The 17,867-nt window shown below is 44.6% G+C and overlaps 1 protein-coding gene across 1 annotated transcript in view; it reads right to left on the bottom strand.

Annotated features, from left to right (window-relative positions):
- The window catches only part of ABHD17B (abhydrolase domain containing 17B), a 29,902-nt gene extending 12,041 nt beyond the window's left edge, over positions 1 to 17,861 (bottom strand). The window contains exons 1-2 of the mRNA XM_006023823.3: positions 17,671 to 17,861; positions 5,391 to 5,865 (exon numbers count right to left, since the gene is read on the bottom strand). Of these exons, the coding sequence (XP_006023885.1) occupies positions 5,391 to 5,857 (467 nt within the window). The 5' untranslated portion in view covers positions 5,858 to 5,865; positions 17,671 to 17,861. The remainder of the gene's footprint in view (positions 1 to 5,390; positions 5,866 to 17,670) is intronic.
- Between the last annotated feature and the right edge of the window lie 6 nt (positions 17,862 to 17,867).

Consider the following 17,867-nt stretch of genomic DNA (forward strand, 5'->3'; position numbering starts at 1 on the left):
CGGGGCGGGCAAGGGGCTGCTTTCCCACACCCTGCGCTTAGCATTTCCCCAGGCTCCTTCCCAGCACGGAGGAAAGCGGCTCCTCCCCCACCTCGTGGCCAGCACTCCCTGCTGCAGCTTCTCACAGCCCACATGGGGCTGTCCAGAGCAGGCACAAGCAGCCCCAGGCAGGCTGCAAGCAGCTGCAGCACGGGGCGCCAGCCATGGGGCAGGAAAGGGGCCACTTTCCCCACCCCTGCGCTCAGCACCACCTTGTAACCTGGCCCTGCTGCCCACCTTGGCCCTGCACCAGCTCTGAGCTCACTCATTACAGGTGCGCGTGGTGACAGCAGCTACGGCCCCCCTGGCCCTGCTAGGCAGTGTTTGCCACCACCACCTGTGGGCTGCCCAGCGTATGAGCACTGAACAGCCAACAGGAACCAACACTGCCCAGCACAGCAAGGGGGGGGCAGCAGCAGCAGCTGCCGCCACTTTGTGCCGCCCCAATGAGCGAGCCCAGAGCCGGCAGGGAGTCCAGGCTGGCAGCAGGGCCGGGTTACAAGCTGGTGCTGAGCGTGGGGAAAATTGGCCCCTTGCTCATCCCATAGCCAGTGCCCTGCACTGTAGATGCTTGCAGCCCACATGGGGCTGCCTATGACTGCTCCAGACTGCCCCACATGGGCAGCGAGTACCTGCAAAAGGGAGTGCCAGCCATGGGGCGGGCGAGGAGCCACTTTTCCCCACACTCAGCACCAGCTTCTTCCCTGCCAGCAAGCAGGGCATTGGGGCCATGTGCTACCCCCTGCCTGTACTGTGGGGCTGGGGGGGGGCCTGGTTGCGAGCGGACACAGGAGCCAGCAGGAGCACGGGGCCTGCACCGGGGGGGCCCCGAGCAGGGGGGACAAAGCACAGCGCGTACGGTGACAAGAGCACAGGGTCTCAGCTGGCAGGGGCTCTATGGAGCCAGGCCAGCTCCCCCTTCTCCCTGCTGGTGAAACCCAGCCTGGCTCCACAGACCCTTGCCAGCCTGTGCCCTGCTTTGGGCCCCACCGGTGCTGGCCCTGGGACATTGGTCCCAAGACATTGGTCCTAAGATGTGACCCTCGACAGCCTGCCAAAACTGGGTAAGCGGCCCTCTGCCCGAAATAATTGTCCGCCCCAAGGTAAAGTCAAGGTGGTAAATATTCACTTAACATTAGGTTTTCTATAAAGCCAATATTTAGGTGACTGAAAGCCATGGATAACCATGACATTTGAAGCATTCTGAACCACCTTAGAAACACTTAAACATGAACAGATAGACACAGCCATCTTATGAAGCACTTGACTCCTTGTATGCCTCTCTACTTCTAAAACCAGGAAACTGAAGGAGTACAAAGAAGAGCACACGGGGGGAGGGGAAAAGGGAGAGCAGAGCTGCAGAACAAACCATCACATCCCATGACTGGACAGCGTGCCAGAGGAGTCCTTCTGAAGCACTCCAACAGGGGATAGGAAAACACATGGCTGTCCATGGACTGAAGTACACCAAATCTGGAGCGCTTCAAACATGAATCAGCCAAAGCCTAAACTGAAACTCAATCTCCATTTTCCCAGACAAAAATAAAGCCTATTTACACACACTTTCCAACATAGAGCACTAACTTTCAAAATCCCGAGGTATTCCTTGGTATATTGGTAATAAATAAATGGATAGCCAAGTAGCCAACTTCCAGTACCACATCTTATTATTACAAACTATACCACTGTCAGACCTTGCTTAGCCTTAAATGTAGAGCAAATACCCAGGAGCATTCCAAAATTTCAACACACAGTGAGAAGACAATACACAAAATTTTGTCATGTACATGTCACAAAACACTATTTTATCCATAGCCTGTAGCTATAGCAGTGAGGTTACAGTCCTCAACCTATTTCTTCCAAATTCAACTTTGAGGTATAATTTAAACTAAACAGTAACCTCACATCAACTCTTCACATAGTAAATGGCTTGTGCAGAGCAACAGAAAAGGACATTCATATTCTAGAGAAGCATCAGTATTAAATATGCCAATGAATCTTCGTTTTTAGTCACTGCTTTTGAATCGGTCCAAAACAGACACTTAGATGGGTTATGAGCCAAGAAAAGGAAGAATAAAGCTTGCTACTGTATTTCATAGCGTATAAGTCAAGGTTCGATGGGAAATTTTTAACTCTTAAAATTGAACCTCGACTTATACACTGTCCCCTGCTAGTGGCACTGCCTGGACCTCCCTGGGAGCTCGGGTAGCACACAGCTTGCTGGCAGCCTGTGTGGCACCTCCATGACAGAGGGAAGAACCAGTGCTCCTGCAGCTCAGGGGCTGCTTGGCCTGCTGGCAGCTCACCCTCTCAGCCACGGGGCAGGTGGGGAAGCTCCGCAAAAGGACAGATAGGGCCCCTCATCACTTCTGCCTTTAGCAGGCTCTCGTGACTGGTAAGATGTCTGGTGAAGCCCAGGAAGGGACTGGCTTGCCCCATGGGCAACAGTGGCGGTGTTCTCCTGGGCTGGTTGGCTGGGTGGGCTGCCAGCAGGCCATGTGCTGCCCGAGCTCCCAGGAGTCCACCAGCATGCAATCTCTCCCACAAGCCTGCCTGGGTTTCCAGCATCTTGCATGCCAAGGCGGGGACAACTTCTACAACAGATCTACAAAAATCCTAACTTTTGTGCAGATGTATGGGGCCGACTTACACACCGTGTTGAACTATACACCATAAAATATAGTATCAACACCTACATGTTAAGCTTGAGACATTAGAACTGCCTAATAAATTATTTGCAAGCTTAATTTTATAGTAGGCCGAGGTGTTGACCTGCTGCTCTAGCACCTTCAAAGAGTGACAAAGAACTTTAAAGCCTAAGGAAGTAAATTTGCTTGTCAAAGCTGTGGGAGGGGAAAAAACAAACAAAAAAAAACCTCCCCAGAAGAAGGTGGTAACCACTGTTTCTAATGGTCACTCAATTTCTGAGTGAAGAAAAAAAAAAAAAAAAAAAAAAAAAAAAAAAAAAAATCAAAAGGGAAGAGATTGTCTCAGAAAGTTCAAGGGAGGAAGTCAAGCAGTATGTGTAGTGTAAGCTTCTTTTGCTCATTCCTCATTTTTATAGTTTCTTCTGACCCTCTTAAAAATATTAACTTAGATATTTATGCAGGTTCTAGGGTCTAAAATCCTATACACTAAATACAACTTCCCATCCAAATTTTAGATATATTCCTATGTAATTTCCATTAATAAGTACCATATAAAATAACCTGATATGGGACAACTTGAGACTGAAATATTTACAAAGTATATTCAATTACACAATAAACTTGGGGGGGGGGGAGGAGGGGGAAGAACACTTGCACACACCTTCCACTTTTAGAAGTAAAACTGTTAAAAATATTTAAGACCGGAACAACAAATTTCCTCAGCCCTCACCTAGAAGGCATATGAAGACTCCTGAATAAAGTATTTTTTTAAAGAATTTGGCAAGGTGCAAAACAAACAAACAAACAAACAAACAAAATTCTCAAAGGAAGCATCTCTCCCTGAAGTCCTCATTAACTTGTATTACACCAAAAATATATGGACATTGAACAGCACAGAATTAAGCAATCAGAAAGGGATGAGGTATCCTAGTTAAGGTTGTGAGTATATTGTCTGCACCATCAAATAATCCCTCTCAGGCTAATGATCTTTCTATGGTAATCTATACTGGTTTTGGGACTGTTTTGCAGTGCTCTTCTACCACAAAATACAGAACCCAATGAAAAAAAAAAAAAATCTGTCCTGAAACTGCAAGTACTGGCCCATCTCAGAATATTTTAACCAATACACTTGAAGTAATTTAAAATACTGTGGTGTTCTATGCTTATCACAGTCCCCATGATTTAAGGAAAAGAAAACCCCAAATAATATAATCTTTCCAGAAACTGTAGAACAGGGGTGGGCAAAATGCGGCCTGCCAGGTCATTCTATCCAGCCCACGGGGCTCCTAAAAAAAAAAAAAAAAAAATCTAGAAAATGAATATTAATTTGCCTCTGGCTGCCTGTCATGCAGCCCTTGATGGCTTGCCAAAACTCAGTAAGTGGTCCTCTGCCTGAAATAATTGCTGACCCCTGGTGTAGAACATTAAGTTGTAACATAGTTTGCTCTACACGCTATAGATTTAGTGGCAGAACAGAAGTACAGAATCAAAGAGGTGGGAGAAGACTCAGTTTCTGGTTATAACACACATTAGCCACTTAAAGCAGCCAGCTGGCTCTCACAGAACAAGTCCCCCATCACTCTAAAAGGACATAGGCCTGGTAGACATTTGCTTAAATCATCAGCTTTTAAAACATGCCCCAGATTTTGCCTGTGCAATCACTTCCTGATAGGGAGCTGGACTGCAGCTGGAAGGGCAGGGTGGGAAGGAGAAGACAGAAGAGGTGGAGGCATGGGCAAATCTCACCACTGATGCCAGCTACTTGTACTGAACCAGAACCACAAAGTTCTCCTCTAGTGACGTAAAGCTGAAACGCCCTGATTTTGCATACAGCAGTTTAAAAAAAACAAACAAACTAATTAACTTAGGATACAGAGACACCATAGGGGGACAGAACTGGAAGGGGCCTCTAGCTTTTTGTTTTCATTTTTCCTATTAGAAAGCTGTTCTAGAACCATATTCCTGTGACAGTGGGAAACCTTTCAATTTCCAGCCTACATTTATTAAAGATTTGTTTAAACCCCATCTTATACCAATGATGGCAGTCAATTTAAAACATTTCTCTTCCCTACCTTCTTACTCCCACCAGGGATAAACCCTGGTGTTTCTTCTACCAACGTGCTAATGGAAGGACAAATCTGCTATCCTCTGAAACTTCATTTTTCTAGGGTAAACAAGTCAGGCTCTCTTTATAATATAATTCCCCTGACCATTTATCAGCTCCTCTTTCACCTATTCTGGTTTAAGTTCATCTTGCTCAAACATGGCAAACCACTTAGTGCACAACATAGAAAATAAGGTCTCGCTAGCATCTTCTGTCGTTGCGGTGATACTTAAATTTTCCATTGGAAATTGCCGAACTTGTAAACTTTGGGTTAGTTTCTCTCCTCCTCTGCTGTTCCCAATTCAAGTAACCAGATTACACCAAAAATTCTTACTTGAAAAGGTGATTTTGCATTTTGTACTATTAAAATGAAACTCCGTTTTATTAGTCCAGTCCTTCTTACAAGGATATCCAGATCCTCCTCTGTATTAAGATCTTCCAACTACTAACAATGTCTTCATAATGCAACTCAATCCCCAAATCCAGTTTTAATCTATTCAATCCTAACACAAGATTTTAGGATAGATTCTGCACTCCAGTTTCATAAGTTAAGCAAAATGGAACGCACCGGAACAGTAAATTTGCAATTAACTCCTTACCTTGTTCGAAGAGCCACCCAAGCCGCATCAATGTCAGCATACAAGTTCTTCTCCGTTGGTTTCCCAGAACTTGCACCGTATCCAGAATAATCATATGAGAATATGTTGCAGTTAATCCGAGAACCCAGTCCTATGTAAAAACTGCTCATCTGACCTAGGTCAACAGCATTTCCATGTGAAAAGAGCAAAGTGTACTTGGCGTTAGGTGAGCAACGCACAAACATACAGGCAATCCTGTTACCTTTGCTTGTTCTAGTCATGAAGCACTCAATGGCATCTTTTTCTCTAGAGGAATATTGCCAGTCTGCTCGCTCAGAAAGATGTAGAGTCCAACGACTACCACTTTCATCACACATCAATGTGTAAGTAGGGTCTGGAGGTAAAAATGCCAGTTTGGAAGCAATTTTCCCAGGGCATGGTGGGCAACAGAACAGGCAACACAGTTCACTAAATGAAAGGTTATTCATCTTCTATTCTGAAATAGGAAATGGGAAAAAACAACATGTATTATAACTGGAAATGTAATTCCATACTAGAATAAATATGGAATAAAATTAACATGGTACAGTACTATAATTGCGAAAGGAACAAACAACTGGAAGACGGTGCTTCATAACAAACTTTTTCAGTTCAACTACTCATGCAACAGTTTGGATTGGAAAGTGTTATTGGTAGGAACCTATGGAATTCAAGATTTCGCGATATTCACAGAAACTGACATTTCAGACAGGCCCTTTGAAAAAGCGGAAAAAAAACTACAGAGCAGGGAGAAAAAAAAAAAACAGAAGAAAAGCTGCAAGAAAAGAACAGAAAGCCCTTGGGTCTTGAGGGCGGGGGGGGGTGGGGGGGGGGGGGGGGGGGGGAGACAGAGGCAGGGAGAAGGGGCAGTTCACAGGCTCAGTGCAGGAAGGGAGGCAGTGGGGAGGCGGCAGCCATGTCCCACTGCCTCTGGCCCATTTCCTATCATTTTGCATAACCCCGCCTCCAATCCCAGCCTTCTACTTCTTTCCTCAACTCTCATTCCATCATTTGCATAACCCCACCCCCCATTTGGGACTCAATCTGCCTCCCTCCCTCCTCATTCCATTACTTGCATAACCCCAACCTCTGTAGAGAAAGCCCCACCCTCTCCTTGTCCATCCATCCCCGCTAACCTGCCCTGAGCTCAGAACTGCAGGGCTTTTCTCTGCTTGTTTACTTATATTGACTTTTTTTCAGTGAGATGTTTGGGGATGTCCTGAAACCACAGTTTAATTACCCTAAGGCCAGGGGAAGCCATTAGCACGTGGATTCATGCCTTCCTTGGGCTTAATCAGGGTAATTAAGCTACAGTTTCAGGACATGTGGCAATCCGTGGGGAGGGGTGGGACGGGACATCCAGTGCTCCCTGGCAAGTCAGAAGGAGGGGGGGAGGGGGAGAAAAGAGGGCTCTGTTTCTAGTTGCTAGTTTCTGGTCCTATAGTCAGTTCTCCTTCCACAAAACTTCAACTAAAAAATGATGCAAAAAACGCATATGCTGTTGTACAATGACTCTAAAAAGCCAGCAATGTCAAACAGTACAAGGTTTTCAGCGCACTAAAGAAAGAAGCATCTCATCAGTCAAGAATCACTACAGTATTGTCAACTATTGCAAATGTATTGCAAGTAAAGAGACTTTGTTCCAGCTGCAGATAGTCTGGTGGTGGTGATATGAAAATCTGTGGCTTTTGAACTATTTTTAAGATGTAAAAACAGAAACTCCACACACAATGCACTGTAGATTAGCAAGAGTTGTACTAAATACTCAAGCCACGAGCTCATCCTAGAACTTACAATGACTGCTGTTAATATTTCTATGCCCTTCAAAAGCATTATGCAATGGCATTCCTATTGGAAGGGGGTTAAAACTATTCACCAAGAATCACTTGAATTTAGTCACTAAGGCAGAATGAGAAATGAAGCCATTAATAAAAAGATCCAAGTCATCTACTTTGCCACAAAATCCTTTGGAAGCTATATGGCAAATGAAGTGCCTATGCAATAACCCACACTACTGTAGTTTGCAGAAATAAGAAAAGAAATCCCTCTGTAGCCAACACAGCTATGTTAGTAAAAACCCTGGTGCAAACACGTCTATGCTGACAGTACTTTTGCCTGTCTAGTTCAGTGATTCCGAACCTGGGTGTCATAGCACTCTGGGGTGCTACCAGTTTCTTAGAAGGGTGTGAAGAGATAAGCATAAGATCCAGCTTGTCCCTGCCTGGCCAATTTCCCTCCCCTACTGCCCAGCAAGGAGGTAAGCACTATAACATATAAACTAGTTTTTGGAGTTGGGTGCCACTAGATTCACCAGAGTTGTGAAGGAGTGTCTCTAATCCAGAAAGCTTGAGCATCACTGGCTTAGTTTCTGCCACCCGAGAGGTGGTACAGAACATTTCTGTTCTCATAGCTATCTCCACTAGCATGCCTCATTATCATACCAATGTCATCACAGCTACACGTGTAGCAGCTCTTCTAGTAATGACAAATACTTTTACACTCCAAAAGATCTGGTTCTTCAGCTCAGCTGGTAGCTTCACCTCCCCACCACCCTTCTTTCACACTAGACCTGGATTCAATCCCTACAAAATAACTCAGTTACATTTTGCTATCCTCCCCACAGTCAGTAGATTAGGGTTTTTCAAACTGGGGTATTTGGAAGGGCCTCAAAGGATATTTGGCAGCAGATGCCAGCACTTCTACCACCATGCTTGCCGATCAGCATCTGGGGGACCATGCCCCTCCCCCCACACTTGTCAACTGGCTGCTGGGGGAAAATGCTGATTGGCTGCTGGGCCCTCCCCCCACCCCCCCAACTCATCTGGCCACTGGGGGGACTCCTGCCTTCTCAGCCGGTCACCAGGGGTACACCGACCCCAAAAGGTTGAAAACCCCTGCACTAGATCATAATCTGTAGGCTGTCAGACTCCTGTGTTGCCAACGCCAACATGCAAATTCACTACTGAATATCATCCCTTGTAACACCCCTCCCCCCCCACTTCCCCCAAGTACTACAGTTATACCAGGAACCTTAATCTAACAATTGCACAACACATTTTCATATGGATCATAAGCAGAATGGCACCCTTCTTCAAAGACTTTATATGAAACTATCATAGTTCTGGACATTCGAGTGCTCCCCAATGCAGATTAAATATTACTTAGTTAGGTACCTTTCTCTTCAGATGACAGGTATGGATATCTTAAGAGGCTTCCCAAGTACAGCATGGGGGAATTTCACATAGATCACTGGAGAATTTCTAGTCTTCAAAAACATCAGAAATTAAGGCTTCATGTAAATTGGTAAGCCAAGGGTCATGGACTCCATACCTAATTTTCCTAGGAATTAATTCCATATGAATGAGATGGAAACTACTGCAGATTTTGTATCAGGTACTACCTGTACAGAGATGGCAACAAGTGGGTAACTGGTCACCATCTTTTGAGAAAGCAAACTGTTTATTTGGGTAAACCATTTTCAAAGTGGTTGCCAGCTCTACCTCTGGCAGAAATACACTGAGTAGGGATGTGAAAGGTTAAATGATTAATCATTTAACCAATAAGCTCAGTGATAACCAGGGATCCTGGTTTTCCCTGATAGATAATCAAAAAAAAAAATCATGAATTCTCTGATTTCATAGACATCAGGGCTGGAAGGGACCTTGGAAGATCATCGAGTCCAGCCCCCTGCCCAAGGGGCAGGAAGTCAGCTAGGATAAACATCCAAATATTTCTTGAGTATGTGGAGTAGGTGCTTGCACCACCTCTGTGGGGAGTCTGTTCCAGGCGTTGGGGGGCTCAGACAGTAAAGAAATGTTTCTTAACCTCCCTCCTTTTAATGCAGCCGATGGCTATGTGCTTTGCAATTTTTGACAGAGAAGGACAACACCTGTGCAGAATGTTCCTGGATCATATCAGAGCAAACTTTGGTGCTCCTGGTGAACTGCTGGGAGGCTTCTTGCTTTTTAGTGATGAAGCTGATTTACATGCTTCTGTTTTGTAGAGGGGGAAGGTATAAACTGCAGATCATAGCTAAAAAATCCAAAATCCGTGATAAAAATTAAAGACCCTCCAGCCCTGCTTGCGCCCCTCACTGCCCCCTACAGCCCTCCCCAGTCCTGGTCACACCCCTTACTCTCACGTACTGCCTGGCTGGGGGGGAGGGGAGAATGCACGCAGCAGCCATCACCACCACCGCACCTCACACCACTTGCCCTGATCCTCCTGAGGCAGCCTCGGGTAAGTGATTGCATCAGGTCCGGTCCTTTCCCCCTCTCCCTCCCTGTCCAGGCAGGGTTGGGGCTCTCTCACCCTTTTTGCAAACAGCTCTTGCAGGCTGGAACTCAGCCAGCCTGCAGAGCTCTTTGCAAAAGGGGGAAATCCATGGGTTTCCCTGCTAAAAGGGAAAATCCACATTTTCTCCAATTAACCTGGGAAATCTGTGGTTTTCTCCATGGGAAACGGAAAACCCGGATCCCCGGTGATAACTGGTTAGCAGGGAAGGGAAGGCAGGCAGTCCCCCAGCTGGAACAGGACAGTGGCACAGCAGGAAGGAAGGGGGGAGGTGGACTGAAGAGGCCAGGGGAAGACTGATACCTACAACCTATGAGGTTAAATAGGAAGAGTGGGATGACTAATGACTTGTCAATTAAACAATTAGCTGTTTGTTCACAGGTGCTTCCTCCCTCCCAGCAGAGAGATTCTCATGGTCTTTGGCTGGCTGGATTGACCAGGCCCCTGCCTCCTCCCTAAGAAGTGCCCAGAAGCGACTCCCAGCAGAAGCTATGTCATCAGTTAACCATTTAACCAATATCATTACAGGAGGTTAAATGGATATTTTCTTTCCTAAAACTCAGCTATAAAAACACTGAGATGAGCTTGGGTGGTTGCACAAGTATTTAATGGCTCATCTGATGTATTATCAAGTAGTGAATATGATGCACTTTATTTACAGGTCAGAAAAAGAACCAGAAATTCTGCTCAAGACTATAGGGATTTGCACAGTATACTGAACTGCCTTCTTTATACAATGTGCAAGAAGCAGCAGCCTACTTTATACATTTGCCTCTCACCTTCAGAGCACCACAGAAACTTTAACCAGACAGGCTAGGGAGAATCAAGCTGGGAGGTTGTGGCATCATTCAAAAGTGGTTATGAAAGCCTCATGAAGTCAAAGTACCTTTGATAACCACTTCTTCAAGGGAAAACATATTTTACATATGGTAAGCTTTCTACTCCAAGGAATTATAGAAAAGGAGCCAAGGTACCACTGAAGAAATTTCTACTCTCTTCAGAGAAGACAGCTTCTAAGGGAAACATTAACACCATTCCTTGCCAGAGAAACATCATTCCTTGCCAAAGAGAATACCAAGATATATCAGATATGAATAAAATTTAGAAACTAAGTTGCCCACTCTGGCATTTCAGACTCCTATACTTGAGCTATTTTTTCCCCTAGAAGATCTGTAACAGAATGGAAAGTAATTTTTCCTGGTTGTGGGAAGTTCACCCAGTGAACTTCAATATACAAGATTCAACCGATAGGAAAACTGCACCTGAATTCCAAGGAATCAAAGTTCTTCCATGTATTTTGGAAAAGGTAGAGATACAGAATGCATTTCATAATCCCATTCAACAGCCCCTGCAGGAAGACTAACAAGAACTTCATACTGATGCCCTTAATGTTGATTCCCGTTTCTATGGCTAAATGAATATTACAAATTCAGATCCCTAGAGACCCGAGGGAACAAGATCTAGTTTCTCATACTAAAACAGGGTAGGTAACTTTTTTGGCTGCAGGCCAGGACAACCAACCCCAGGTCAGAGATGGGCAGGTGCTAGGAAGTGTCCCAGCAGCCAAAGACCCCCATCATCAAATCCCACAGAAGCCCCATAGCCACAGGCCCAATCCAATGGTTCTGTAGCCTGTAAACTGTTGACCCGTAACTATAAAGATTTTTAAGAGACAGGAAGAGATTACCTGTAAAAATGTTAGGGTACCTATACACTAGCAGGGCAGATGCTCCAATGCGCTATAATTACAGCACATTGGAGGAGGCTCCGTTAATCGAGTCTGCTGGAACACAGTAATTACTGTGCTCCAGCAGTATCCCCCACCTCATGTATCAGCACCCCTGCACTTCAAAATGGCAGTGGGGACACTTTATTTAAATGCTCATTCAACACCATTCTGAAGAGCAGGGATGCTTCAGAATGAGCACTTCTACAACATAAGACACCCTGGGCACTTTAACTAGAGGAGCTCTTGGAGTAACTCTAATTAACCCCCGCCCCCCTGCCGCCTCCTTGCCAGCTGCCACGGAGCATGCTTATAAATGCCCTTAGATTCTCCATTCCTGCCTAACCCTTTCTTAGAAGACGTCTCCAAATACCTGTCAAGAATGATTTTAGTTAGGGTAAAGACAAAAGTGTAAGCTCTCCACTATAACTAAAAATGCTATGCAGGAAGTATTCTGAGTTGCAATGATCCCCTGGACCAAACACAAATTCACTGTTGTTTCCGGGGGGAGGGGAATCTAGCTGCTGACTGCCAGCCTGCAGTCAGTTTTCCCTAGCAACCACCCCTCCTCTCTCTCAGCCTATCCCTATTTTAGAATGGGAGGGGGGAAAAGGAAGCAGAGGAAGCTCATTCTAGTGGTTCCCCAGCTGGCTCTGTAGGGTGGGGTGGGTGAACTGAAGACTCCCCACCTCAGGGGACACCAATACATCTGCCCCACCATCCAGCAGGGGCAGAAAACCCCCCAGACCAAGCTCTCTCCATTTCCTTTCCCCCCCTTCCATTCTGAAAACAGTGGCAGCTGTTGAAGCTATCTACAGCCATGCACTTATGTTTGGTCATGGCTATAAACTACTTTCTGGGGCCAGATCAGACAAAAATTGTTACTTCCATCTGCACCTTTAATTCTGCTTTGGGCAAGTGATGCTTCTGGAGTCATCTCAGGATGACCTCTTGAAATCCCTTCCAGCACTATACCTTCTATAATTCTACCCATTAGGTCAGGAGAGGCTGACTGGGATTTGAATAGATGATACCTTTGTCAGTGCTACACTTTCCAATTCTGCAGCCTCTTGGACCTACGAGTCCCATAAGAGATTTCCTTAGCTCCACCCAAAGACTGTGTCCACAGGCTACAGAAATTATTTTAATCACTCTTTATGTGGTGCCTTTACAAAGAAAACAACTCATCTCAGCCAGATACTTTACAGTGGACATTATTCTTGGAGGAGGATTCCCATACTCTGTTGTAGAGGCATTTCAATTTTACAATTTTCTGATGTCTTGTAGCATCACAGCACTCAACCAAGTTTCATACCTGGAACTATAGAAGACAGTTTTATGTTCATATAATGTAGGCAGACAGCAGAAGAATTCTTCCATACAAAGGCTTTCTTGCATGGAGCTGCTAACAAAAGGTGTGGCCAGGGGTAAATAAGTTAGCAGAAATTATGATTTTTCCATCTCTACACTAACTGTTTAATGAAAAGAGGGACCAGAAAAGGTAGCTGGATATTCATTCTCTGTTGATTTAATGTAAGCATAAAAGTAAATGCGTCATCCCTGCCACCTAACCAAAAAGCTTGAAAAATTTCATGCCAGCCTGAATAGGAATTTCACAACAGCCAAGACTGTGGAAGCAATTCTGTGAAAGAACAAGCAAGTTTACTTCTTGGAGTACTGCTTTTTGTTTGCCAGTATCAGGTAGAAAACTTCCTACTAGGAGTAACAAGTACTTGACCAACTTTCTTTACAAAAGTAACTCCAGCCTGTGAACTAAAAATCCAAATCAAGACACTAAGTTGTAGGTAGTAAGTTTAAAACAAACAAAAGGAAGTGCTTTTTCATACAGGGTGTAAGTTAAAGTGTAGAACTCATTGCTATAAGATACTGTTTAGCCAGATACACAGTTTAGCCAGATTCAAAAAGGCATTGGACAAATTCTTGAAGGAAGAGGGCATCTGTAGATAGTTAGCCTGGGAATTAGGGGTTCCACCTCAGAATCAGAACTTCCTAGACCTTAAATGCTGGAAGCTGCAAGTGAAAGAGGTGGGAAAAAACACCCTGGGCATATCCAGTTCACTCTTCCTTTCAATATCCACGCTGTGCTACAGCAGTCTCTCTCAACCTGTGGGTTGCAACCCAAAAGTGAGTCATGAGAATATATGAAAGGGTCACGAACAAACTTTAAAAATGGATTCTCTTTTAGAGGAGAAAAAATGTGGAAAGTGGTGGCTTTTCCCTTGCTGGCTGGCAGAGTTCCAGTCTGCTTGTGGCGGTTTGGAGCCCCCCTCCCACTCCCATGCCCCACAAACTGGGAGACTGGGGGTGGAGGGCAATGGGTTGGGAGTGAGGGGCACTGGGTCAGGACTGGCCATTGATGTTTACAGATATATCCTGGTACAAAAAGAACATTGAGAACCACTGTGCTACAGGATACTGGGCAAGACAGACCTATGGTCTGTCTTAGTACTCAGTTTTTAAAACACACAGAAACTTTCCATTTTACATAAAAGTCTATTTAGACCTCTTATAGGAGAAACCATACATAGCTTGCCAGCCAAGGACTTTGATTGGTGACAGATTACTTCTTTTCAAGCAACTGATAGTTATAGAATTACCTATTTGCATCTCTATCCATCAGAGAAAGAGGATTCTAAGAGAGCTTACATAATTTATTACCACAAACAACCCGTTACCACCACAGCACTGATTTCACTCAGGGAACCACTTGACACTGTAGTTTCCAAAGAGGGTACTGAAGTTTGACTGGAGTACGTGAACAGAGAAGGCTGCAGTAACCATTCCAGGCAACACTAGAACTATCCTAAGATCCATATGGTTGTATTGTACCTCAGGCTAGATTAAGTGTGCTTGTAAGTCAGGGTGTATAAGATTCTCCAGGGTGATGCAGGAGTTTCTCTCTGCACACATGTGCAAATGATTCACCATTTCAATCTTCTAGTTATCAAGACTCTCAAGAGACTTACTTGGACTAGAAATGTATTAGAATTTATTTATTCTGTCCTAATGAATTCATGTGTGTAAATGAACCAAATCACTACAAATATATTTACTGACAGGCCTTTTAAGAAGAAAAGGGACTAAATCCTAATATTAGGTCAAGGAATTCATCTATTTTCCTCTTTTCAAATCCTATCAAATATATTGTTAATAAAAAGTAGGGTTTAGGCACATAGCCAAATATCAGGGAGATTTAGGGAATAGTGTGGATCAAACCAAGCATTATCCTTCATTTAGTGCTGGGCCTGGACAAACAGATTCAAGTTTCTCTGATTTAATACAACATAACACAATTTCTTGTGTATCAGTCTAAATTTAACCTATATTGCTAAAACAGGTAACCCATAGCTCAAAGTTTGACAATATACTTTCCTGAAACATAAATGCACACAATTAAAATAATGAACAGCAAAGTTGCTCTCCTCCTGGCTCCACACTGAAACATCATGCACCTGTGAAATAGAGCCCCCCCTCCCCCCCCCCCCCTTTTTTTTTTTTTTTTTAAAAAGAGGTTACTGTCCAATAACTTCCTGCCAAACCCATGCTGAAAGAGAGTGTTGTCCTCACTGTAAGGATGTCTAGTAACACATGCAGATCAGAGCTCAAGAAGGTGAAAATCCACATGCAAGATCAGTACTTCTATTACTAGGATACATGCTTAGAAATTTCTGCACTAAGACAATGCTGTGAAACCATTTTTCAAAGCTATTGTACAAAGTTACCTACACAAAAAGAACTTAAGTAGCCTCTTAGAAGATGTGAGTTCTCAAAGTAATATAGTCTATCTGTTTAAAAGTACACAGGCTAGTTCAAGGTTTCTCTGCACTGACTGCAAAGAATTGTTCTAACCAAGTTGGTCAAATAAAAGATATCAGATTTACCCAAAGAACCTTGTCTGCCTATGTCCTTACACCAACATGGCTACAACCTACATCCTCTGCACCGACTTGTACTCTTGTATCAAGACCAACTAAAACATCATCGCACTCTCTTGCACCCCCTGCTTTGTTTTTAACAGGAGAAACAGACCATTTGAAAATACTAGGCTTTTTTAGGTTTCACATAAATAATAATAAAAGCAAAGGACAAAACTAAAACTGCATTGCAGGCTATAACATCTGGAGTTACTAGGGCTAGAAAAAGAAAAAAAAACACTGCAGGGGGGTGGGAAGAGAGTATTCTCTCATTCGATTGGTGATTCTCAACATTTTTAGAATCAAGGCACCCCTCAGAAAATGAAAGCTTTTAACTTTCACTCATTTTTAGCTACGGAAACAAAATAAGAAAGCAATCCCCTCGGTTGAAAAAAAAAAAAAAAATCATAAAGACCACAACAAGTCAGAAATGTTCTCAACACTATGGATTCCTATCTGTAACTTTGGGGTTTATCTTGTAAATCACAGCTGCAGCACCCTGGTTGATAATCACTGTATTACACCAACCTGCTTGCCTCAGCTCATATACCCTCCACTATTTGATTTCCTGAAAATCTTACACTCTGTCTCCTGAACTAAGCCCCTGGCTCCAAATCTTGCAAAATTCTTAAGCCAATGGCACTTCTTGCCTCAATCAGTTCCAGTATGTGAATACAAGACTAAGAAACTAAGGCAACATCAAGATTTATACCCTTTAAAACTTTTCTGATCTGCTTTTCATTTTGTCTATGTTTCTAGTTTATTCTGAAACTTCGCTCACACTTTTGTGAGCTCTTGAAGACAATGAAGTGGGGATTAGAAACAAGAATCAGACAGAGACCATTCAATAGGTAAAAGCTGGAAAAAAATGTATGAACAAGCATGCTGGAGCTAGTTTGATAAGAAAGGAGATTTAAAAAAAAAAAGTGTTAAAATATAGTAAAAACAATTACTGAAAGGAATGCTCTTCTGATTACATAATAGCTGATGGATTATTAATACCACCTGACACAGGCAAACTCTATGAACCTACTGAAGGGCAAAGCAAGTATTTTCTCAGTTAACAATCATTTAGAAACACACACACACACTAAATCAAGAAAGAACAAGGAGGAAGCCTGTGGACTTCTAGTAAAAGCATACATAAAGTAATACATTTTACATGTGAATGATGAAAACAGAGTAACAGCTTAATCATAAGTACTTCTGAGAGGTCTACATAACCTATACTAAAACTGAACAACACCAAAGGACAAGATTGTTTTTTGCTTTAGATAAGCAGAGAAGTTGATCTTTATCACCATACTCCTTACTCTTAAAATACATGTATGAGTATGGTGATAAAGATCAACTTCTCTGCTTATCTAAAGCAAAAAACAATCTAGTCCTTATATATATACACACAGAAAAAATGTAATTATCCGACAGGACCAACTACACTCAGTGATGCCAAGTCCTCTTTTGCTGTTTATTCTGTGTGCTTTAAGTGATGTGCAGCCACATTTTGAGAAAAGGATAGAAAAAGCACTCTCCCTCCCCAGGTGCAGACAAACAACCCTGAAAAGCTCCTAGAAATATGCAAGTGTGGGATGAAATCAGACTCTGTAACGCTTCTGTTCTGGGAGTGAGTTGCTACACTACAGCTTTCTTCTCCCAGTAACAATGTGGACAGTGACAGGCGCAGAAAGGCCCCATTGTCCACATGGCAGGTGCCACTGGTGCCTCATCATCAGAACATCTGTGGGGCAGAGGTGGTAAGAGGAGAGGAACTGATCACCATGATGGGCTAAAAGCTCAGGTCTTTGCCTTCAGCCCTCAGGGGCACAGGGAAACCTGCTTAAGGCCTAGCATCCTGGGCCAAGTGCCAGGCTGCAGGCAGCTAGGAAAAGTGGTTCTGTCACAGCCCTGCTCCCCCTTCCCTTGCCAAAGGAGTGACCCCTCTCCTTTCAAACCAGCTTTCCCCACAGCTGAGGATTTTCCCAGCTTCCAGCCACTGTCACACCAGAAAAGCCCTGAACATCTCTCGCCACCCCCAAGCCAGCCAGGTATCCTCTGGCAGCACAAACAAAGGGGGGGGGGGGGAGTCTCAGAGGCCATCCCCCTCCCTAGGCTCCTGCCCCATTCAGTTTGTGGGATCCCATGAGCAAGCAGGGACCAAGAAGGTGCTTCCCACCCCCAAAAAGTAGCCAAGAGACCCCTCCCCCAGACCCCTTAGCCAAAAGCCCCCCACTCCCCAACCACGAGTCCCCCACCCAACGTCCCCCTCTCCCCATCCCCATCCCCGTCCCGCAGTGGCCGGGACGCTCACCTGCTGGGGCCCGCGGGCGGGCAGGGGGCGGCGGTAGGAGGCGAGGCGGAGCGCGCTGAAGCCCGAGGTCCTGTAGGACGCCGGCCCCGGCCCCGCCTCACGCGTCCCCTTCCCCGCAGAGACGCGGCGATCACTGCGCTTGCGCCGAGGGTGAAGCCCGGTGGGGGGGGAGCACCTGCCCGGGCCCCCGCCCCGGG

This window comes from Alligator sinensis, unplaced genomic scaffold (assembly GCF_000455745.1).
Source record: "Alligator sinensis unplaced genomic scaffold, ASM45574v1 scaffold308_2, whole genome shotgun sequence".
Lineage (NCBI taxonomy): Eukaryota > Metazoa > Chordata > Crocodylia > Alligatoridae > Alligator > Alligator sinensis.